The sequence below is a fragment of the Panthera leo genome, chromosome E3 (assembly GCF_018350215.1).
Source record: "Panthera leo isolate Ple1 chromosome E3, P.leo_Ple1_pat1.1, whole genome shotgun sequence".
Classification (NCBI taxonomy): domain Eukaryota; kingdom Metazoa; phylum Chordata; class Mammalia; order Carnivora; family Felidae; genus Panthera; species Panthera leo.
The window spans coordinates 17,192,333-17,215,516 of NC_056694.1; the positions used below are offsets into that span (position 1 = coordinate 17,192,333).

General features: G+C 48.2%; 1 protein-coding gene across 4 annotated transcripts; it reads right to left on the reverse strand.

Annotated features, from left to right (window-relative positions):
* Positions 1 to 6,125: 6,125 nt before the first annotated feature.
* On the reverse strand, positions 6,126 to 21,725 carry TRIM72 (tripartite motif containing 72). 4 transcript variants are annotated; one of them, XM_042921984.1, is made up of 10 exons: positions 21,149 to 21,725; positions 19,918 to 20,011; positions 15,729 to 15,891; positions 14,363 to 14,759; positions 11,049 to 11,144; positions 10,731 to 10,961; positions 10,030 to 10,052; positions 9,134 to 9,252; positions 7,642 to 8,202; positions 6,126 to 7,059 (listed from the first exon to the last, which is right to left on the reverse strand). In XM_042921984.1, the coding sequence occupies exons 4-10, from the start codon at positions 14,750 to 14,752 to the stop codon at positions 7,028 to 7,030; spliced, it is 1,452 nt and encodes a 483-aa protein (XP_042777918.1). In that variant the 5' UTR covers positions 14,753 to 14,759; positions 15,729 to 15,891; positions 19,918 to 20,011; positions 21,149 to 21,725; the 3' UTR covers positions 6,126 to 7,027. The 4 variants fall into 4 exon arrangements, with proteins under 4 accessions (XP_042777918.1, XP_042777916.1, XP_042777920.1 ...); XM_042921982.1 differs by lacking the exons at positions 19,918 to 20,011; positions 21,149 to 21,725 and adding an exon at positions 17,362 to 17,401; XM_042921986.1 differs by lacking the exons at positions 15,729 to 15,891; positions 19,918 to 20,011.
* Between the last annotated feature and the right edge of the window lie 1,459 nt (positions 21,726 to 23,184).

A 23,184-nucleotide genomic window follows, 5' to 3' on the forward strand; every position in this document is an offset into this window, starting at 1 on the left:
AGAGAGGCAAAAAGAAAGGAAGAGAGAGAATCCCAAGCAGGTTCCATGCTGTCAGCACAGAGCCCAACTCAGGGTTCCTTCTCACAAACTGTGAGATCATGACTTGAGCCAAAATCAAGAATCAAATGCTTAACCGACTGAACCACCCAGGCACCCCTAAGATTTTATTTTTAAGTAATCTCTCTACACCCAACATGGGGCTTGAACTCAACAACCCTGGGATCAAGAATCACATGCTCTACAGACTGAGCCAGCCAGGTACCCCTCTAATACATATATTTAGAAGTTAATGTCATATCAAAACTATAACTAAAAACCAGTATCACTTGTTTAAGAATAGAAGGTAATGGTAAAACATAAATATAATAAATACAAAAAAATTAAATTCCTAGAAGATTTTGCTTTTAAAGGGTCTGAGCCTAAGATGTGTTCTTTCTCTGTTACAAAAATGAGTGTCAGAGAAGTGCTAAGGTGTAAGAGAGTGTCAGAGAGGTGCTAAATCCCAAATGGAGACGTTTTCTGTCCTGAATCAGCAGGATTATGGAAGCACCAAAAAGAAAATAACATTCTCATGTGTCAGTCACTGATGAATGCCAAGTTTGTCCCAGTAAAACCAACTTATAATTGGTAGACCATCCCTACCAGAGACAGAACTTACTTCATATCCTTGAGCAGTAAACCAGCTCTGAGTTCGAATCAGCTTTGCCACTTGCTATCTGTGTTACCTTCTCTGAGTATCAGTATCTTCATTGGTTTGAAAGAGAAAACAACACTGATAGTCCCCACCTAACAAACAATGCTCCTAAGAGAGCAGTCCATTGTTCTCTCTCTGAGCCCTCATCCCTCCACCTCGTAGACATTCAGATGGCACCTGCTCACTAACAAAAATGGAGAGACTGCAGAGAAATAAAAAGAAGAAAAATCAAAGGCGCCTGGGTGGCTTAGTCGGTTGAGCGTCCACCTTCAGCTTAGGTCATGATCTCATGGTGAGTTTGAGCCCCACGTCATCTCTGTGTTGACAGCTCAGAGCCTGGAGCCTGCTTCAGATTCTGTGTCTCCCTCTCTCTGTCCCTCCCCCTCTCACACTCTGTCTGTCTCAGTTAAAAAGTAAATAAACATTAAAATAAATAAATAAATAAATAAATAAATAATAAAAATAAAAAGAAGAAAAACTAAATCACCAAGAATGTTTTGGTATTTCTTTCATCTTTTTGTTTGTTTGTTTGTTTGTTTTTCAGAGAAATTTTTTCTCATAATTGCAACCATGGTGATTACATAGTTTGATACAATGTTTTATTTCTCATTGCTCACTCGTAACATGAATATTTCCCATTTCATTAAAAACTCCTCACTATTATATCTCACAAAGTTTCACAATTATTTGAAGGCAAAGGATATATTTACACCATGGAGCTGTTTCTACTCAGCCAGGCTTTGGGCAACTAAGCAAGAGGTGCTTCCTAGCTCTCAAGTCCTTTCCTAAAAGGGCCAGCTCCACCCAGCCTTGCTAAATTCTCTACTCAGCATCTCCTCTCAGGAAAAAGCTAGAAAAACAATAGCAACAACTTAGATTGTCTATGATGACCTTCAATTTTACTAACACAGTATTCCTTCTGAGAATCTCAAAGTACCTATCACATCCTCCTGGCAAATTCTTCAGAATTCTTTTAAGATGGGGATTAAATAATGGCTATGTAGGAGACCATGCCAAAAGAGGCCACAGTTTGGAAGGAACAGACTAGGGCTTCAGGCTTGGCAGCATGATTCAATTACCATTGGGAACTACTGAGAGCTTCAGTTTTCTCACAATGGAGACATAATTCCAGCCCTCCAAGAGGATCAGATAATATTATAGATTTGAAAGCACTCTGTAATTAAATTACTAAATTTAATAAATTAAACTAATAAATTCTAAAGCACTCCCTTTGTAACAAAAATTAGGAATTGAGATGCTCTAAATAAGTTAGGCTTCAAAGTTTAAACTCTAGTTAGAAATATTTTAGGTACAAGGGGGCACCTGGGTGGCTCAGTCGGTTAAGCGTCTGACTTTACCTGCAGTCATGATCTAACGGTTGGTGAGTTCGAGCCCCACATCAGGCTCTCTACTGTCAACACACAGCCCACTTCGGATCATCTGTCCCCCTCTCTCCCTGTCCCTCCTCTGCTTGTGCCTTTGCTCTCTTGCTCTCTCTCTCTCTCTCTCTCTTTCTCTCAAATATAAACAAACATGAAAAAAAGAAAGAGATATTTTAGGTACAAGGAATCTTTCTACCAGACAGAGTGGTAGAGCACATGTTGGGAAACTCAAAATTCATAAGCCTTGACCCAAGAGAAGAACTCATAGAACACAGAGAAGCATGTGTCATCATTCAGGCACTTAGAGGGCCTGAACAAAAATGCCCTGTTCAGATGACACTTAGGCCACAGATTTTTAAACTTTTCCTCTAAAAAAAAAAAAAAAAAAAAAAAAAGAAAAGAAAAGAAAAGGGGCACCTGGGTGGCTCAGTCGTTTAAGTGTCTAACTCTTGATATTAGCTCAGGTCATGATCTCACAGATTATGAGTTTGAGTCCCATGTTAGGCTCTACACTGACAGCATGGAGTCTGCTTAGGATTCTCTGTCTCCCTCTCTATCTGCCTCTCTCCTCTCAAAAATAAATAAATAAATAAACATTAAAACACACACACACACACACACACACACACACACACGAAAAAGAACTCCATAAAGGATAAGCTGTCAGATTAGGAGACAATACTTACTATACATGTCTGTAGTAGACAAAGGATAAATATGCAGAATACACAAAAAGTCACTATAACTCATTAATAAAAATAAGCAAGTGATATGAACAGGCAATGTTTTAAGTTTATTTATTTTGAGAGAGAGAGAGAGCACAAGTTGGGGGGGGGGAGGGGGCAAAGAGAGAGGGAGACAGTGAACCCCAAGCAGGCTCCACACGATCAGGGCAAAGCCCAAGGTGAGGCTCCAACTCATTAACTGCAAGATCATGACCTGAGCTGAAATCAAGAGTTGGACGTTTAACTGAGCCACCCAGGCACCCTGAATAGGCAATTTGTAAGAGAAACTATAACTGGTCAAAAAGTGGATATAATGAGAAATATGTAAATTAGAGTAAAAGAAAAACGGGATACTATTTATTTATCTATTTCCCATCACATTGGCAAAAAACAAAAAAGAATTTGAGTTTGAGAATATTGAGTGCTGGAGAAAATTTAGGGAAATTTTCATCTCACATGATGCTGTTTAGAGTGTAAATTAGTAGAGTTTTTGTTTAAAGCCCCAAAGCTAAGGACAGCATGTGTTTGAAACACTGCCCCACATTCTAAAAATAGCTGCAGACATGGGGCACCTGGGTGACTCAGTCAGTTGAGCATATGACTCTTGATTTCAGCTCAGGTCATGATCCTAGGGTCATGGGATCGAGCCCCAAATTGGTCTCCGTGCTGAGTATGGAGCCTGCTAAAGATTCTCTCTCTCTCTCTCTGCCCTTCTCCCCTGTTTGTGCTCTCATTCTCTCTAAAATTAAAAAAATGTCATATTCATGTAGAATATAACATCATTTATATAGAAAGAATAGCATAATACTGTATATTTTCTGTGAAACATATATACGTACAGGAAATCCTAGAAAACTACTCACCAAATTGACAACAGACATTATTTCTAATGAGGGAGGAAGAGAAGAAATTAGGAATGGGGAGGGGAGGGGAACATGGTTGAAGAAATTTCCCCTTGTCTGTAAGATACTCTTAAGTATATTTGTGCATTATTTTTTTTAATTTTTAAAAATAATTTTAAGAATTCACATCCCTGAGGATCTAGATCCCAACAGCCAGTACAAATGCAAAAGTTTGTGAACATCTCTTATTTAATCTCAAAAATTCATGTCAATTCTGTACTCCATAATATGTTTGTTTTATTTGAGAAACTTAACAGGTGAGCATAGGGGAAGGGAAGGAAAAATAAGATAAAAACAGAGAGGGAGGCAAAACATAAAAGACTCGTAAATACAGAGGACAAACTGAGGGTTGATGGTGGAGAAATTGGATGATGGTCATTAAGGAGGGCACTTCTTGGGTGCTCACTTCGGCAGCACATATACTAAACAAAAAAGGGGGGGTACTTGTTGGGATGAGCACTGGGTGTTGTATGTAAGTGATGAATCACTGGATCCTATTCCTGAAGCCAAGACTATACTGTATGTTAACTAACTTGAGAATAGAAGTATATATATGTTTGTTTTAATACGAACCTGATGTCTGCAATGTTTACTTATTGGTTAAATTACACAACTTTCTCACCACCACCATACCAAGAATAATAATAATCTTGGCGCACTTGGGTGGCTTAGTCGATTAAGCGTCGGACTTCGGCTCAGGTCACGATCTCACCATCCGTGAGTTCAAGCCCTGTGTCAGGCTCTGTGCTGACAGCTGGGAGCCTGGAGCTTACTTCAGATTGTGTCTCCCTCTCTCTCTGCCTCTCTCCCACTCACACTCTGTCTGTCTGTCTCTCTCTCTCTCTCTCAAAAATAAACATTTTTTTAAAAAAAGAATAATAATCTTGGTGTAAAGTTGATACTCTAAGATTCATCATGTACCTGTGGATTTGGGTCTTTCATGGTATATCATCATGTTCTCAGGGGTTACTTGAACTTCGGGGAAAGAGGCAACAGAGCCTGGTCAGGCATTTGTCATTGTGAAGCCTAGTGCTGTGAGGACACATATCAAATAACAAGCTCTTGATAAAGGGTTTTCCTTGCAGTCTAGCATGGCCTTGACGGGTGCCAGTTTGTTCTTGTACACAAGAGAGTCACGAGGCTCAGGAAACCTCTCAGCAGCCAGTTGCTCTGGATTTCCAGAGTCTCCATGAGCGGGGAGTACTAAAGGAGAAGATTCTGATCTTTTGAGACACAAGTGCGGGGGGGACCCAGTTCTGGTTTCCCATTTTACCTTCCAACATCACCAGGGAGATTCTGGATGGGTCAGGTGGCCACCACTCAAAAAGGAACGTTCTAACTAGGCAAAGTTTCCCACAAACTTGCCCCATCATGACAGCCTTTGCCTCAGGGACCCCCTCTCTCACTCAGGCAGCCACAGACCATGTCACAACGTCACTTCCCTCAATGCACAAGCTCAAGCCAGGGTAACCTTATGTAGAAGGAACCTGTGGAGGGTGTGAGAAGAAATTTTCCTGATAGAACTCCAACAAAGGGGAGCAAAGACTGAGGGCAGCAGCTGAAGAGCTGTGACAGCCATCCCATAGGCTGCTCCCGGCAGTAACGGAGCATGGCAGGGACACAAAGGCAGGCCCCTTCTGAGCACACGCAGGCTCCTTGCACAGGTAGCTTGTAGAGAAACCCCCACAACTACTGAGGACACTGCCACCCAACCTTCCTGCTGTCTCTCCTTCACTCAGGGCCAGACTGGCATCACAATCTGACAGCCCCATTTGCTCCCACATGGGCATCTTCCTTCATAAAATCCTTGCACATTTAATGCCGTCTTGACATCTGTTTCTCAAAGTACCCAATTCCTCAGAAAGTAGCTTTGGGCTCTTGGACATCACCAGCTCACGACAGGGAGTGCAATGGAATGCACCTTGCAAAGACGTGCTGAGGTCAAGAGAGGATAGGAGAAGGTGGTTTGGGGGAAATTCCTGTAGGGTGAGTGAGAGGCAAAAGGCATTCCTAACAGACAGTTGTGTGCTTTGGTGCTGCAGGGACCCCAGGAGTTCAGTAGGGCCAGAGTGAAGATGTATGCAGGAAAGTGGCACAAGATGAGGCTGGAGAACAGCAGGGTATCTCAGATGCAGGGCCAAATATCTAGGGCTCTTTCTTGCAGGCAGCAAGGAGTTTTTGAAAGTTTTGAGCAACTGGATCATAGGACAACATTTGTGTTTTTAGAAAGATTAAATGGGTCGGGGCGCCTGGGTGACTCAGTCGGTTGGGCGTCCGACTTCGGCTCAGGTCATGATCTCATGGTCCATGAGTTCGAGCCCCGTGTCGGGCTCTGTGCTGACGGCTCAGAGCCTGGAGCCTGCTTCAGATTCTGTGTGTGTCTCTCTCTCTGACCCTCCCCGTTCATGCTCTGTCTCTCTCTGCCTCAAAAATAAATAAACGTTAAAAAAAATTAAAGAAATATTAAATGGGTCAAGAATGAAAGCCAGGTGGACAATAGGCGATAGGTCATTTGTCTTTCACACAGATTTAATGGGGAAAGAGTCTGAATATAATCATCTCTATTAATGCCACTGGATTTCACAGCCAACTAACCCTTTTATTTTACTTTCTATCATGAAACAACTTCTCAAATTAATCCTTTCTCCCCAGACCTATTCCTCTGGGAGACACAGCCAGACCTGAGGCCTCCCTTATCCTACCCACTTTCTTTTCTCTCTAACCCCCAAGAAAATTCCCATATTGGCACCAGTTTCCAGGACTCCCCAGGCCCTTTCACACATCAGCAGCAGCATCCCTGACCTGGGAGAGCAAATGGCCCCACACCATCATCTTCTCTCATGACAGGAGGGGCAGTAGCCTCTAATCCCACCTGCCTGAGTCCCCCAAGGCCCCTCCAAGTAAGAGGGACTCTCTGGGTGTCAGTGGTTACTCCAGAGTCCAAGAAATGGGCCTTTGAGCTAAAACCAAAGAATGTGTGAACCAGGAAGTAAGCAGTGAGGGGCCAATGGGTGGAGGGATAGGGGAATAGCTTTCTATTCTCCACAAGCAGCAGGGCCCAGGCTGGAGTTAACATCAGGCTTTTCCTCTTGGTTGGCAACTTGGGGTATTTCTTCAACGTCCAAGACACTCAGTAAACATATTCCAGAGGCAGAGAGAAATAGTTGGGGGTCAGTTTATTCACTCAGCATGGGCTCTGGCAGTTTTCAAATGGCTGTCGATCTCCAGAGGAATATATTGTGGTTTTCCTATGCCTGAGAGCTGATAGTTATCGATAACTGACTCCGTATAACGGAAGCTGATTGAACAGACCAGTGTCTTAAGTCAGCAGTTCTCCAGGTGACCCCACTTGTAACCTGCAGCAAGAGCATCACCCTAGGAACTTGTTACAAAAACTAAATTTTGTTCTGCCGCCAGACCTAGTGAACCAGAAACTCAACACTCTTCTTTAACAAGTCACTGTTACATGCTTTGAAAATGTGGTTTTGATGCCTGGCCAAGTTGGAGAACCACTAAGTGAAAGATCTTTCTGTATGGTGAATCCGGAACCCCTGCCCCAAGGCCACCAAGAAGGAGGGGAATGTGAGGTGAATGTGAGGGGTTCCTTGCTCCACAGAGTTCTTCAGTCCCCCTTCCCCCATATTCCTGCCCTTTTCACTCCTCCCCTGAACTTCAATTTCTTCCTGGAATCCTTGGGCTTCCTGGTTCCCAAACTGGAATTTCCTCACTGACCTGACTTTAGATCTTCCTTCCCCACAGCCACCCAGCCCCTGAAACCCTTAACTTCTCAGAAATTTTGGAGTCCCGAGTTCCCAGTCCCCAACCCCCTTGGCCCTGCCTTCAGCCCTCGCAACCTGTCCCCTGCCCACCCATCTCCTTCCAGGCCTGCAGGACCCTGCGCCCCTCCCCAATCCGGCAGGCAGCTCAGGCCTCCTCACCATCAGGCCCCACAAGCAGCAGCGGCTGAGCATTTTTGCCCTTGTCGTGCCAGCACACGTCAAAGAAGGGGTACACAGGCCCCGGCAGGCGCTCGTGGAAAGCAAAGAGCTGCTCGAGGGCGTCAGCGTTGCTGGCATCATAAAAGGAGAGGATGCCATCGCCAAAGCTCAGGTAGATCCCAATGCGCAACGGCCGCCTCTCCGGGGTGCGCAGCGCGCGCGGTTCCTTGGCTTCGACATGCGCCTCCAGGATCTTGCCTTCGCGTAGCCCCAGCAGCCAGAGGCCCTGCGAGGGCACAGCGTGCAGCCGGCCTCGGCGGCTGGCCTGGGCCAAGATCACGCCTAGTGCCCAGCGTGGCTTATCGCCCACTTCCACCTCCCAGTAGTGCTCGCCATCAGACAGCAGCTGGTGTGCCACCACCGCCACGGCCTTGTCGAACTGGCACGGGTCCTCTCCGGCCGGGGGCGCCTTCTGGTCCAAGCACTCCACGCGGCGGCCGGAGGGAGACACCACCAAGCTCGGGTGGGCTGTGCTCGGGTCAAAGGTCAGTTCCTTCATAGCTGCCAGGGGAAGAGTGGTCAGACCCCTACATGTTTGCCTCCTGTGAGCTTCTCCCAACCAATTTAGGGGCCTGTCTGCTCTAATCCCCCCAATATCTTTGGTTAGTGAGCCCCTTCCTCTCTGCTTCTGGCCTGGGCCAAAGACTGTACCTCTCTGAGCTTCAGTCTGCTCAGCTGAAAAACAAAGCCATAACTGACTCCCTCCACAGTAGGAAGGCATTTAAGTCAGTATCTGAGGCCCAGGTCACAAAGCAGGAGAGAGTCAGGAAGCCTGGTCCTAGGTCAGTCCCCACCTCACCCAGCTGTGTGACTTCAGTCAGTCTTGAGCCAGTCTCCGGGCCTTAGTCTTGCCTTGGATAAAACAGAACCCGCCTCCATTCCCACTTCCCCTCAAGGCAGTTAGGGCTGAACCAGCCATGTATATGAGTCCTGGAGTTCTACAATCTATGGCACCTCCCAGCAATCTGGCTCTCACGGAAAGGAAGCAGAGAGCCCTTGGGCCTCCCCAGCCACAGGCCACCAGAGTCAGTGTCTGGCCCTAGCCAGTCCCCCAGGGTGCCAGCAATGCAGATCCTCAGCCTCCAACTAGCAGGGATTATCATCTCCACTGTCCAGAAGGGGCAGGAACTGACCAGGGATCACCAAGGCTCAACCCCCAGCCCTAGCCTCCCCTCCTTGCCGGCAGCAGCAGCTTTCTAGTAGGCAGAGTCCTCCCCATGTCAGTCACCCACCCATAAACCCCATGCCCTCAAAGTTCTTTCTCTGAGCACATGTTACAAGGGTTCAGGGGAAACCCCAGAAGTAACGGGGCAATGGGGACCTTCTTTGATGACTTCCCCAAGTTGGGACTGAGGCTTCTCTGTGTGTAGCTGGAGCCTCCCCTCAACCACACAGTTACAAACAGAAACCCGGAGATAGCACCTCCCAGTACCTGGCATCAGAGCCCGGAACATCTTCCTCCACACCTGGAATTTGAAGTCGTCTGAGATGACAGGAAGCTGGATGTCCAGCCGGGCAGGCGGTGGTGATTCCGCCAGGATCTTCTGTAGCCTGGAGCGGGGAGGGAAAGGTGGGGGGAGGTGTCTGTGGGGGGACTTCCTGGAGGAGGCATGGGGTGGGGGTGGGGGGGACAAGAGATGTTATCCCAAAGAGAGGAGGACAGGGGCCATGGTGTGGAGTCCCAGGATCTCTCCTGCATCATACCCTGCCCTAACACTCTGTCAGAGTTTCAGTTTGGAAAGACAAAAATGTTCTGGAGAGAGGTGGTGGCAACATACTTAATGCCGCTGGAACTAAAATGTACACTAAAAAGAAAAAATAGTTAAAATGGAAAATTTTATATCATGCATATTATACCGTAATTTTTTTTTAAGAAGAACCTTTTGTTGGGATAAGGTCCACACTCCTCAGCCCTTCAGTCTGCTCCCATCTACCACACCGACTTTGTCTTCTCTCCCTCTTACCAGTCTTGTCACCTGCTGTTCCCTCTGCCTGTAGCACCTCTTCCCCCAGCTCTTCACCTCTCCTTGTCATTCCTCCAGTGGCCCATCAAATGTGCACTCTACTGGGAAGCCTGCCCCGGCCACCCCTTTCCTGCCACACAGCACTAAGCTGTGTCCCTGCCCACATCTGTCCCCAGCGCCAGTCTGGGAGGTGCCTGAGGAGAAGGACCAGGTCAGGTTCCTTTCTGTGCTCAACGCAAATGCAGGGAGATCAAGGTGGACAGAATGGAGGTGTGTGAGCTTCCTGTGGTTAGAGGGTGGGCCGGCCAGTGTCCCTGAAGACTAGGGCAATTTGGGAAAAGGGGAAGGGCCAAGTTGGTCTCACCTGCTGGTCACCAGGCAGTATTTCTAGAAAGAGAGAAAAAGAGAATGGAGGTGAAGCAGGCAGGGGAGACACTGGGGACTTACGAGAATGGGTGGACCAGCAGGAATGCTGAGTGTGGTGTCAGGAAGACTCAGAAAAGCCCAAAGAAACCCAGAATTCAAAGCCAACCCTAGCCCTTTACCTCTGTGGGAATTAAAAAAATGTACCCCGCCTTCTTCAAGAAACCAATTCCCGGGCGCCTGAGTGGCTCAGTTGGTTAGGCGACCAACTTCAGCTCAGGTCATGATCTCACAATTCGTGAGTTTGAGCCCCGCGTCGGGCTCTGTGCTGACAGCTCAGAGACTGGAGCCTGCTTCGGATTCTGTGTCTCCCTCTCTTTCTGTGCCTCCTCTCTCTCTCTCTCTCTCTCTCTCTCTCTCTCTCTCTCTCTCAAAAATAAATAAACATTAAAAATTTTAAAAAAGAAGAAACCGATTCCACCTGGTAGAAGATTGTCCAAATAAATACACAAACCTCCAATGTCTATGACAGGAATGGTGCCCACTAAGATTCAGTGTCTGTGCAGCATCTAGCCTAAACAACCATAACAGCAGTCCTGGGGCCCACCCCTCCTTGATGCATGACCCTGACTCTGTCCCTGTCCCTCTCTGGGTCCTGAACTCTGGTTGAGAGGCAGAAAGGGAAGGTCATCCAGTGCTCACCATGAGGAACTCAGTCTGTGGCTTGTCCGCCACCTCCTCCAGCACCTTCTCCATCTGCCGTAACTGCTCCAGGTAGGAGTTCAGGCTCCCCAGCTCCCGCCGCAAGGCAACCCCTGCCTCACCCCGCACGCGCTCTGCCTCACGGTCCAAGGAGCCCTCCAGTGCAGCCAGGAACACCCGCATCTTGCCCAGCTGCTCCCCGACAGCCCCCCGGAACTGACGCACCGTCTCCTGTGGGAGCGGACAGGCAAAATCCGTTGGCTGGGACCCCCAGCCTGGATGCCCAGTCCCCAGGGTCTGCCATGCTGAGCCCCTCACCTCCACCTCCAACAGCTGATGTTCCAGCACAGCCACACTCTTCTCCTTGCGCATACACGCCTCCTGCAACTGCATCTTCTGCTGTGGCAGCTGCGTCTGGGGGGGATGAGGCATAAAGAAGTGATGCTGCTGTCGCCCCCCCCCCCAACCAAACCCTCACCTCCCACCCTAAACCTGCCATCTCTGGCTCAGCCTCAATGCCAGCTCCTCCTCCAGCCAGGCTAACATCTTACCATTCCCCAAACTCATGTGCAGATCTTGCCAATGTCTAGAATGCTTACCCTCCCATTGTGTATTTAAGGAAGTCCCCCATGGCCTTGCCTTCCCTGATCCCACCCCTCAGCAGTCAGCACCCCTAGCACAGGTCTTTGTGAGAGTGCAAACACAAATGTGGGGTCCTCCACCAAACAGGGGTGCAGTGGTGGCACACAGCAGGCTTCACAGGGTGAGTGTAGGTTGTATGAAGAAGAAATACGGCCTCCCCCTCTCCCTGGGCTTTACCCTACCCTTAAAAGCAGAACATTAGCAAAACACCCCAATCGGCCTTCCTGCACACCTGAGGGCTGTGGCAATTTAATAAAAATGTCTGCTGAGTTGGGGCACCTGGCTGTCTCAGTCAATAGATCATGAGACTCTTGGATCTCCAGGGTCGTGAGGTCCAGCCCCACCTTGGGGGATAAATGTTACCAAAAAAAAAAAAAAAAAAAAAAAAAAAGTCTGCTGTATCAGCCAATTAAACACATCTGTAGGTCTGTCAGTTGGTGAGTGCTGAAACGCAAGTGTAGGGAAACTCCTAATAGCTCCAGCCAAAGTCACTCTTCTCCACAAGGAGAATCTGATGGCTCCAGTCCTGCTTCCATGGCTTCCAGCCTCAGTTTCCTCTTTTGCAGAATGTGAGCAGTCACCCTCACCTCACCTGTGGTTATGACAAATTGGCGGCCTTCTCCCCACTCCCCCTAAGGGAAACTGAGAGACTTTCTAGGCTCTATCTGCGCATGAGTCCACGGCTGGCGGTAGCCCCAGGATTGGACCATGGAGACCATGGTCACCTGGCCAGGCGCCAGGTCCGTCTCCTTCCTGGGACGCCCTCCTGGGCAACGGCCCCGCCTGCACAGGACAGAGAGGGCCTGGTGGCTCTCAGCATGGAGCCGTCAGAGGTTCAGAGGCGGCAGGGCTAAGCCATGAGGCAGAAGTGCAACCAGAACCCCTGACTCCCGATGTGCTCAAGAAGTTCAAACTGAAGCGAGGGGAGGAGCCGCTCCCGGAAGGCTTTCAGAACATCCCGCCCGGGTCGCTGGGCCGCTGGGCCTCGACGTGCTGTGATCTCACCTACAAGCTGGACACCCTCTGCCGCGAGGACTATGAGCTCAAGGCAGTCCTGCTGCACGACATCGGTATGCAAGAAGAGACCGCAAGGTTTCAGGGGATGGCGTGAGTCCCGGCAGATCCCATTCGACCACTCTTGAGTCCTGAGGACACATGGTCTGTGGACCCAGTCCCTCTTCGTCGCCAGGGACCCAGGCATTCAGCCATGCCCCAGCCTTCCTGTCTCCCTCCTCCTTCAGACTTCTTCCTGGCGTCCCTTCTTCAGAATTCCTGCCAGCCCCTCCACGCGGCCAGGGCATACCCTGGCAGGAATGTATCCTGCCCCACCTGCCCCTTCGAGGCTCCTGGGTCACCTGGTGCTCTGTTCCATTTCGCAGACTCTATTCTCTCTTTGCAGATCTCTCTCTCCCTCTCTCTCTTTCGACCAGATTGGGAGTTCTGGGGTTAACAGCAAAGGTGAGCCTGGATTAGGAAGGCTCCTGGGAAGAGGAAGTTCCTGCACTGATCTAGGGGACCACCAGTCAGCACTGAACAGAACTGGGAAAGGCAGGAGCTGGAAGAATGGTGAGGCTGGTTCCCTGGAGGAGTCTGGAAGCCTCGAATATCAGCCTGAGGAGGTGGTCTACCCTTTTTAGAAGTCTGGGGGCCTGGGGTGCATGAGTGGCTCAGTCAGTTAAGCGTTAGACTTCTGCTCAGGTCATGATCTCAGGTTTATGGGTTGAGTCCTGCACGAGGCACTCTACTGTCAGCACAGAGCCCGCCAGCTTCGGATACTGTGCCCACCCCCACCCTCACCCCACCCCCCTGCTTCTCTCTCTCTCTCTCTCTGTCTGAAAAATAAACATAGAAGGAGGAGGAGGAGGAAGAGGAGGAGGAGGAGGAGGAGGGGGAGGAGGAAGGGGAGGAGGAGGAAGAAGAAGAAGAAGAAGAAGAAGAAGAAGAAGAAGAAGAAGAAGAAGAAGAAGGAGGAGGAGGAGGAGGAGGAGGAGGAGGAGGAGGAAGAGGAAGTCGTCGTCTGGGGACCAAACAGAATCCATGCAGTGCAATGCTGATGTTTGTGGGCAAAGATAATCCGCAGAATCCCACCCAACTCCTCATTCAGGAGAAGACAATGGCAGCTTCACTGCGGGGGAGTAAGGACCGCTGCCTGCCTCCAGAACCCGCCTCTTCCAGCTCCCCACAGCTGTCCTTTATTCTTCCACAGCCCAACAAATGCTTCATGACACCTTGGGGGGCCTGTGTAGACACATACTCTCCCTCAGCTACATGCCCTCAGATGTGGCACACGTCTGACATGGACGAACCAGCGTGAGCCTGCGTCTCTGTTTGCTAATGTCTGGGTGTCTTTTCTGGGCACCCGTGGCAATTGCAAACCTTGGGGTGCCCACAATTGTGTGTGGGCTCTGGAAGCGTTCAAGACTTCCAGCTCCATCTAGAAAAACAACCTGGTTTGGGGTCTCGGTGCCAAAGGGGGCCTGCGCACAGACCTGCGTTGCCCCGCCAGATATTGTGACCCTTAGGCCCACACAAGTTTTGCAGCTCCGAGGAGAGCGTGGGCGAAGTAGCCTAGCCGCCTCAGCCGGAGGCCCCCAGCCGCCTGACCTGGCCCCAAGCCCCGCCCATCTAGTCATTTCCTCCCGGGCCTCCACCCAACTCGGCTTGGAGGCGGTGGCCCCCGCGTCTCTGGGCGCGCTCCAGTAGCTAAACCCGGAAAATCTACGTTTGGGCCGCAGCCCCTGAGCGCCTCCTCCAGGCTCCTGGCTCGGCCCCGGCAGGCTCCGCCTTCAGCGCCTCAGCCCGCATTCCCGAGCGGCCTCGCCCCGCCCGCGTCCCCCGAAACTCCAGGCGCCCAGGGCCCTGAAGCTCAGAATCCAGGTCAATGCAGTGACCTCCAGATCGGCCCAACTCCGCTCCAGCCAACAACCTCGTCCCACCCCGGTCCCCGCCACCGCCCCCCACTGCCGCCTGAGGCCTCCCGAGCCCCGCACCTTGAGGCGCGCATGGGCTTCGGCGGCGGGGAGCAGGCGGTGGCCGCGGTGCGAACCGAGCGAGGCGCACACGCCGCACACGAGCGCGCGGTCCTGCTCGCAGTAGATGCTGAGCGGGTCTAGGTGCTCCTCGCAGTGGCCTTGCGGCACCTGCGCCAGCCCCTCCACCAGGCGCGCCAGCTGCAGGTTGGTGCTGAGCGCCTGTGGCCGCGTGAGTGCCTGGCAGCACGGGCAGGGCACAGTGCCGTCCGCCGCCGGCTCCCCTGCCACGCGGCTCAGGCAGGCTCGGCAGAAGCTGTGGCCACACTCGGCCGTCACAGGCGCGTCAAACAGCTGCAGGCACAGCGGGCAGGACAGCTCCTGGTGCAGGAGACCGGGCGCGGCCGACATGACGGACCTGAGGAGAGGAGGGGTCAGTCAGGGAGGCTCCGCGGAGCCGCGAGCTAGGCCCGGCCCCAGACCCAGACAGGGGGGATCCCCAGCCTATAAAGACCCCACATCTCATACACAAAAGGACTCTAGTTCTGGGCAAGGGGGAAGAGGGACTCAGTTTCAGTCCCCAAAGCAGCCTCAGCTGCATTTCTCAGCTTCAGTCCCCAAAATTGCTTCTAAGAGGGACCTTGTCTCAATCCCAGGTCCTAAACCCGAGTTCCGGTTGCAGTCTTACCCACTGTCCTTCCCTGTCTTAACCCCAGGCCTCAGCCCCAGCCCCAAATTCCCCAGAGCCCCCAGGCCCTACCATTCTTTCACTCACCTCTCCAGGACCCCCAGCCCTCCCCTCCCCCACATCTCCAGGCCTCCCGAGGACCCATAGGACTCACAGGTCTGGATGGAGATCTTGGGCAAAAAGAGACTCCCAGGAGGCCCGGTCAAGGTCAGGCCTAACCTTACAGGGAGTCAAAGCTGTGTCTGAAGACAAGCAAGGGGCAAGCCGCAAACTCAGAGCAAGGACGGGAACTCACAGGGGCAGCTAACAGTGGACACCACCGGGAAGGCACACAGTGAATAATGGACAGACCCTCCCAGACTGAGCCCTGGCCCCAGGACTATATTTAGCTGCCCTGCCCACCCCTTCCCATCACTTCTGGAAACCGTTCTAAAAGTGAGGACTGAGTGGTCAGGGGACAAGCATCACATGTCAAGGCCACCTGTCCTGGCCCATCCCACTGTCCCTTCCCCGGCTCAGCCTGGAGCCAGAAATCACAACCAGCAGGGAGGCAGGGCCTGTCATACCACAGAAAAAAAAAACAAAAAACCAGGAACATGTTTGGGAGGAGTCTCTCCTTTCTCCTCCACCCCCACCTCCACACTCTCTAGCCTCCCCCTTCCCTGCCTGTGGTCCCTCCCCAGTTTGTCACCCACTTACTCCCCAAGTTTATGGCTCTCCAAGATCACACTGCAGGAGGACAGGACTTCAGCCCACCGTGAAAGCTTTTCTTCCTCCAGACTTGAGGAGAAAGGCTTTTTTTCCCTGCTGGCCTTTCCAGTGCCCAGCAGAATCCCTGGGGCAAAGCCGGCTTCCCTAAGTGCTTGGAAAATGAATGTTAGAGGGACAGTTGAATAAATTAATGAACTGAATCCAGGGCCTGCAGCTGAGAAGTTGATTCTGCCCTGAGAGCTTCAGGCCTTTACATGCTTAGCCTTCGATTCTCAGTTTACGTATCATTCAGAATGAAAACCAAAGTCCTCACTGTGCCCTTCAAGGCCCTGTGTTACTCTTCTCTCACCCCTCCCCACCTGCTCACTCCAGCCTTGGCCTTTGGGCTTGCTGTCCCCTCTGCCTGGAACACTCTTTCAAACCCCTGTACAGCTGGTTTCTTTCCTGTTCTGCCTCAGTTCATTACCTGGTGTCACCTTTTCAGTGAGGCTTTTCCTAACTCCTTGATTTTAAATCTCACATTTCCCTTGCCTGTTCTATTTTCCCCCATAAAATTTATTACCATCTGACAAGCAACATTTTACTTATTGGCTCTTGAAAGTCTGATTCCTCCTACTGGAATATAAATTTTTTACACTGCTTGTCTCCAACCTAGAATAAAGTGTGTACACACTGCACGTACACAATAAATACTCAATGAATGAATAAACACACAAGCTCACTGGGTCCTTTTCTTTTGGCCTCGCAGTCACTTTCTCTCAGCTTTTCCCTGTATTTGTTCATTTCTCCCTCAATGGCATTCTGTCTTAATCTGAGTTCCTGCTTATGTTTCAGTCTTAATCTCCCCTTTGGACTCTCTTTTTGCCTCTTGGGTTTTTAATGTTCATTTTTATTAATTTTATCCCAAATGTGCACATGAGGTGTTCTTTAATAAGAAGAGACAGAGTTATTAAATATCTCCCAGCAAGCAGTAAATGTCCTGTGCCATAGGATGATGGGATGAGAGCCAGGTCAATTTTCCCATGAGGGTAGCCAGACACCTTATAGGTGAGCAACAAGGAAGAATTCCTTTCAAGGAGTAGAAATCAACTATTCCCCTACCCTCCTTGAAGATCTTTTTATTGCAACTCTTTGCCAAGTAAATAAATCTCCCCAGAAGCCAGGTAGATCCCTGCCCATCTCAGCTCATCTTTTGTTTGTTTTTATTTACTTATTTTTAATTTCAAGAATATATTTTATTTAACCTAATGTATCCAAGATACTATCATTTGACATGTAACCAATTTGAAAATTATTAATGTGGGGCATCCTACTGACATAGACCATGCAACTCTTGATTTCAGGGTAGTGAGTTTAAGCCCTATATTGGGCATAGATAGAGCTAACTTTAAAAAAAATTTATTGGAGTGCCTGGATGGCTCAATCAGTTAAGCGTCCGACCCTTGATTTCAGCTCAGGTCATGATCTCATGGTTCATGAGTTCAAGCCCCACGTCTCTGTGCTAACAGCTTGGAGCCTGCTTGGGATTCTCTCTGCCCCTCCCCTACTCACTCTCTCTCTCTCTCTCTCTCTCTCTCTCAAAAATAAATAAATTTTTAAAAAATATATTAATGAAGAGTACCTGGGTGGCTCAGTAGGTTAAGCATCTGACTTCAGCTCAGGTCATGATCTCACAGCTCATGGGTTCGAGCCCCATGTCGGGCTCTGTGCTGACAGCTCAGAGCCTGGAGACTGCTTCAGATTCTGTGCCCCCCTCTCTCTCTGTACCTTCCCCGCTCACACTCTCTCAAAAAATAAACATTAAAAAAAATTAATTAACGAAATATTTTACATTCTCTTTTTCATACTAAGTCTTTGAAATCAAATGTGTATATTACACGTAGGGCAAATCTCATTTCAGAATAGCCTCATTTCAGGTGCTCAAGAGCCACATGTTTATAGTGGCTATCAAATGGGATAGCACAGCTCTATAATCTCAATGATCTTATAATAGATGAATATTAAAGATTGTCTTATTAAGCCTTGTTGATTAACTATAGATTTGTGCTTATGTGCTTGATCAAAATCCTAGGAAAATGCAGAATTTAGGGAGAAAAAAGAACTCTGTTATTTAAGCAGGGCATTCTTGTATTTGTCACCCTACAAAAGTTTTATTTATGAACTGAAACTCCCATTCCTTTTAATAATTTGTTAAATCCCAAAGCAGTGTCCAGATAAACAATGAATTGCAGTCTCAAAAGCATAAGTAAACCTTAAATATGACAAGTCTTTGAACTTGTCTCCAAGCTCTGAGGCTCATTTTTTCTTGAATACTTGAAGTGCTTGCATGTTACATGCTGGCCCACTTAGGAACATACCCCAGGCTTCCTGGCACCTCAGAGGCTTAACCTAGGAACATTATACAGGCTATAATCATTTAGGCCTCTCCTTTTGGATCATAGCAATTGACTACACAGATGACTACAGATTTTACCCTCAGGGTATTGAAAAGTCTCAAGAAGCTACCAGGGCTTTTTATGAGAATGCTGAGAAACCCAGGGAAGTTTGATTTCCCCAAACAGGGGCAGGGGGGGAGGGGGGGGGGTGGAACAAGAGCATATCTGGAGCTGGTCTCTAAAACCACAAACCACTTTACTTCCACTCAAAAGTCAAGAGGCCCCTGCATGGCTCAGTCGGTTAGGTATTCGACTCTGGCTCAGGTCATGATCACTCAGCTCGTGAGTTCAAGCCCTGCATCCGGCTCTGTGTTGACAGCTCAGAGCCTGGGGCCTGCTTCAGATTCTGGGTCTCCCTCTCTCTCTCCCCCTCCCCCATTCACACTCTGTCTCTTTCTCAAAAATAAAAATAAAAAGTCAACATACTGAATATAGATCTCACCTGGAGTTTTCAACACTGCCAGGCTGAGGCTAAAGGTTTTGGTCAATAGGAGTTGGTGCCCAGGACAAGGAGGACAGTCAACTCAATCCCTCTTCATAAATGGGCCAGATTTGACAATGTACACATTGGTTGTCTACAGCAGTTTGGAGGATAAGAAGGGGCCAGGAACAAACAATATCTAGAGGAGGAAGAAGTAAGGACTTGTATGGCTAACCCTAAGAAGCTCTGTGAGGTCCCTGGGGCCCAGAGCTCAGAGGGGACAGATTTCAGCTTGCCCTAAGGGGGAGCTTCCCAATAGCTGAAGTCATAAATGCCATCGGAGGTAAGACCTCCTTGTATTGGGTAAATGCAGAAAGAAGGCAGAAATCCCCCAATCAGGGCCAGAGCAGAAGCAGGTCCTGAATGCTGATATCACAGACTCATGCTGGGCGTCCCCAGGAAGATCGCCTGCCTCTCTGGGCTCCAACACCTTCAGCCACAATATAAGGATACATAGGATAATAATACCATCCCTGTAGGGTTGTTATGAGGATTAAACCAGATATTATATTAAAACGCCAGGGACAGTATGCTGGCACCCAGGGGCTTAGGAGGCAGTGACTGCCACCACCAGGCTCAAATCTTGACTCTGCTCTTTCCTCATGTGACTTTGGGCAAGTCATTTAACCTGATTTTCTCATTTATAAAATGGGAATCATGTAAGGATTTTTATTAAGACTCTTGGATTGTTATGAAGATTCAACAAGCTAATTCATATAAAGCACTCAGAACGATGTCAGGCCCATAGGAAATGTTCAGTAAACATTGGCTATTGATATTACAATTATTATTACTAAGTATTCCAATGAATCTTCCCTACAACCCTGTAAGGCCAATAACATCATCCCTACTCCAGAGACTGGGGGAAGTGAGGCTCAGAAACCTTAACAATGACAAAATCACGCCATTTGCAACTATATGGATGGAACTGGAGGGTATTGTGCTAAGCGAAATTAGTCAGAGAAAGACAAATATCATATGACTTCACTCATGTGAGGACTTTAAGATACAAAACAGATGAATATAAGGGAAGGGAAGCAAAAATAATATAAAAACAGGGAGGGGACAAAACATAAGAGACTCTTAAATATGGAGAACAAACAAAGGGTTACTGGGGAGGTTGTGGGAAAGGGGGTGGGCTAAATGGATAAGGGGCAGTAAGGAATCCACTCCTGAAATCATTGTTGCACTATATGCTAACTAACTTGGATGTAAATTTTAAAAAATAAATTAAAAAAAAAAAAATGACAAAATCACCTACCATGTGCCAGGCCTGTTCCAAGTACTTTACCATTCTTAATCCATTTATAACCTCATAACTTCATTTATAACCTTGCAACACCCCAGCATTGTTCCTATTTTACAAGGAGGCAATGAGGCACAAGATTAATAATGTTCTAGCAGTCTATGGTCCTTCTGGCTGCAGAAGAAGCAATCTGGTTCCAGCAATCAAAGGTCACTTTTGTTGGGGGGGGGGGGGGGGGGGGGGAGCACACCCAGGAGGCACCTTACCAGTACCAATAGCTCTGGCTCTAGTCCAGGGGGCAAGGGTGGGCCTGAGGTAAGACCTGGAGGTTCTTTCCTGCCAGAGATCAAAGCTCAGAGCTCTCTTTGAGCACTTCCCCCAGAAAAGGAGGTATTGAGGGAGAAGAGATTATCATGGCTTCCCAGAGAAATCCTCACCTATTCCTCACCTCCCCAGATGGAAATCACCCTGACAAGTAGGCTCTGCCTTTATCTCCGTGGGGGACCCTGGCCAGGTCATTGCCCTACTTCAGGGTCCTGATTCCCTATGGGCTGATGAGGTGAATGCATTAATGTTACAGATCGCAGACCTCAGAGAGGGGCTGTGACCTCCCTAAGTCACACAGCTAAGAGAGGATCTGGGAATTGAATCTGAGTGGGTCTGACACCACTCATTTCCTGCTTTTCCCACTATTCCACAATCTTTTGAATGTACTAGTTCTAGAGCTTTCTGCAAAAAGGAGGAAGTTAATATCATTATTATAACATCTGCCCTCCATATTTGTGGACAGTCCAAAGGAGGAATAAATTTCCATATACATAATCTCTCCAAGCCATTTATCAATTTTTGAGGAGAGTGAGACTTTTAGGACTTTTAGGTGGTTGGAATTTGGGCCTATGGGTCAGATGGTTCAATCTGTGTTTCCTCGTTTACTACCACTGTCAGCTTCCAGAGTAATTTTATTATTTCTTAATTCTTAAATTTTAATTAATTAATTTCTTAATTAAAATTTCTAAATTAAAAAATTAATTTCTTAAATTTTATTATTTCTTGGAAAAAGTGACTACTCTGAAAAATTCAGTTTTCTCCTCCGTAAAGCAGGATAAATACATACAGCTCACAGGACTGTTTGGAGGTTTAAATGATATCATGTATGTTAAGTGCTTAGCACAATGCCTAGAACATAGTAAATTCCAAAGAATGGAAGTTGTTATTACAATTATTACTGCCTCCCACCAGCACTTACCATGTGGTTGTACATCTAGTAGATGCTTAATACATCTTAGAGTAAAATAGATTCTCCAAAAACTTTGTTCCTTTCTGAGTTCACATCCACCTGCCAAAAAGTGTCCTTATTCTCACTGAGCTCCAGCCTGAAACCACTGGAAGGAGCGAGACTTCCAGTTCTAGGAGAGGAATAGTTGTTTTTCCAGCCCCTCCTCTCCTTCCCTATGACATCACACCAAAAGGCTAACACTTGCTCTGAGACGTTGGGTGAAAATCACAGCCTGGATCTTCTGTGTCCCAGTCAGAATGTGTGTGCAAGCAAAAACATGACTGGGGTTGGACACCAAGAACAAGCTGGGCTCAAAAGGGTCCTGGGTAGTCACATGTAGGAACAAGGGAAGGACAAAATGTCACACCACCATGACACACATCCTCAATCTGATCACCTCCAAAAAAGCCAATTGTGAGAAGCCCACCCTCTACTCCTAGTCACAACTCATACTCCCCCAGAAGCAATTTCCTGCAGCCACACAGTTTCCATTGAAATATGTTACATGGAGGGGGCACCTGGGTGGCTCAGTCAGTTAAGGTCTGACTTCAGCTCAGGTCATGATCTCAAGGTTCATGAGTCTGAGCCCTGCATGGGGCTCTCTCTGCTGTCAACGCAGAGCCTGCTTCGGATCCTCTGTGTCCCTCTCTATCTGCCCCTCCCCATCCCTGGGCTCACCTGCGCACTCTCTCTCTCAAAAATAAAATAAACACTAAAAAAAAAAAAAAAGGAATATGTTACATTAAGTTTACTTAAAGCCAAGGCCATCCCATCCAAACAGGGGTTTAAGAGATACAGTCAAATGGCCATGTGGTCAAGAGGATCCCTGCTCTATGTAGGGGTTGAATCAGGCAATCGTTTTTAAAATTCCATGGTTCAAAAATCCAAAGCATTAAAGATTCTAACAAATGTGAAAGGAGCAGGTTTCTATGATTCTAGATTCCAGAATTCTTTTGTCATTCTATAAAAGCGTATAATGGCTAGAACTATGCCAAGCCCTGTGGTAGGTACCAGGGACCACAGAGGGTCCTCAAGGAGCTCTCACTCTGGTGGAAAAACAGAGTGAACAGACACACTGTATGATAAAGGCATCATAAAGGCATCCTGCAGATACGTAAAGGAATAATTAGTTTTGTGCAGAGACGACAGAAAAAACAGGGAAGAGTAGACAGAGGACAAATTCAGAAGCTAGACAGACAAGCTATATGATCCCCTCAGCTATATGACTTTGGGCAAGTCCTTCGACCTCTCGGAGCTTCAGTCTTCTCACCTGTAAAATGGAGCTACTAGCCCCTGTCCCAAGGGGATTGTTGTCAGGATTAGAAATAACATATGATCACAACCTAAAGCGGTTCTCAAAATTTTATTATTTCTTTGAAAAAGTGACTACTGATGAATGTTGGGACAAGCAGGAACTCATCAAGCAGACCAGATGGGAAAAGAGGCCAAGCAGAGAACAGGTGCTGCATGTGGAGAGAAGTCCAGAGGCCAAAAAGATAGAAGGTACAGCTGAGGAGGTTAGCAAGGGCCTTGAAGGCCAAGCTGAGGAGCTTGGACTTGATTCTGAGGACACTAGGGAGTCACAGAGTTCTGAGCAAGAGGGGTAAGATCAGTGTGTAGGCTGGGAAGATGTAGCCTTTGGGCCACAGTGTACAAAATGAGTTGGAGGGGCGCCTAGGTAACTCAGTCGGTCAAGCCTCCAACTCTGACTCTTGATTTCAACTCAGGTCATGATCTCACAGTCCTGAGATCAAGCCCCAAATAGGGCTCCTCATTGAGCATGGTGCCTGTTTGGGATTCTCTCTCTCTCCCTCTATCTGCCCCTCCCCCACTCTCTCCCATGCTCGTACTCTCAAAATAAACATTTTTTAAAAATGAGTTGGATATTCTGAAAAGATAAAGACCAGTGAGGAAGAACAATAATAAACAGCCATAAGTCAGGTGGCTCAGTCAGACTCTTGATTTTGACTCAGGTCATGACCTCACTACTCGTGAGATGGAGCCCC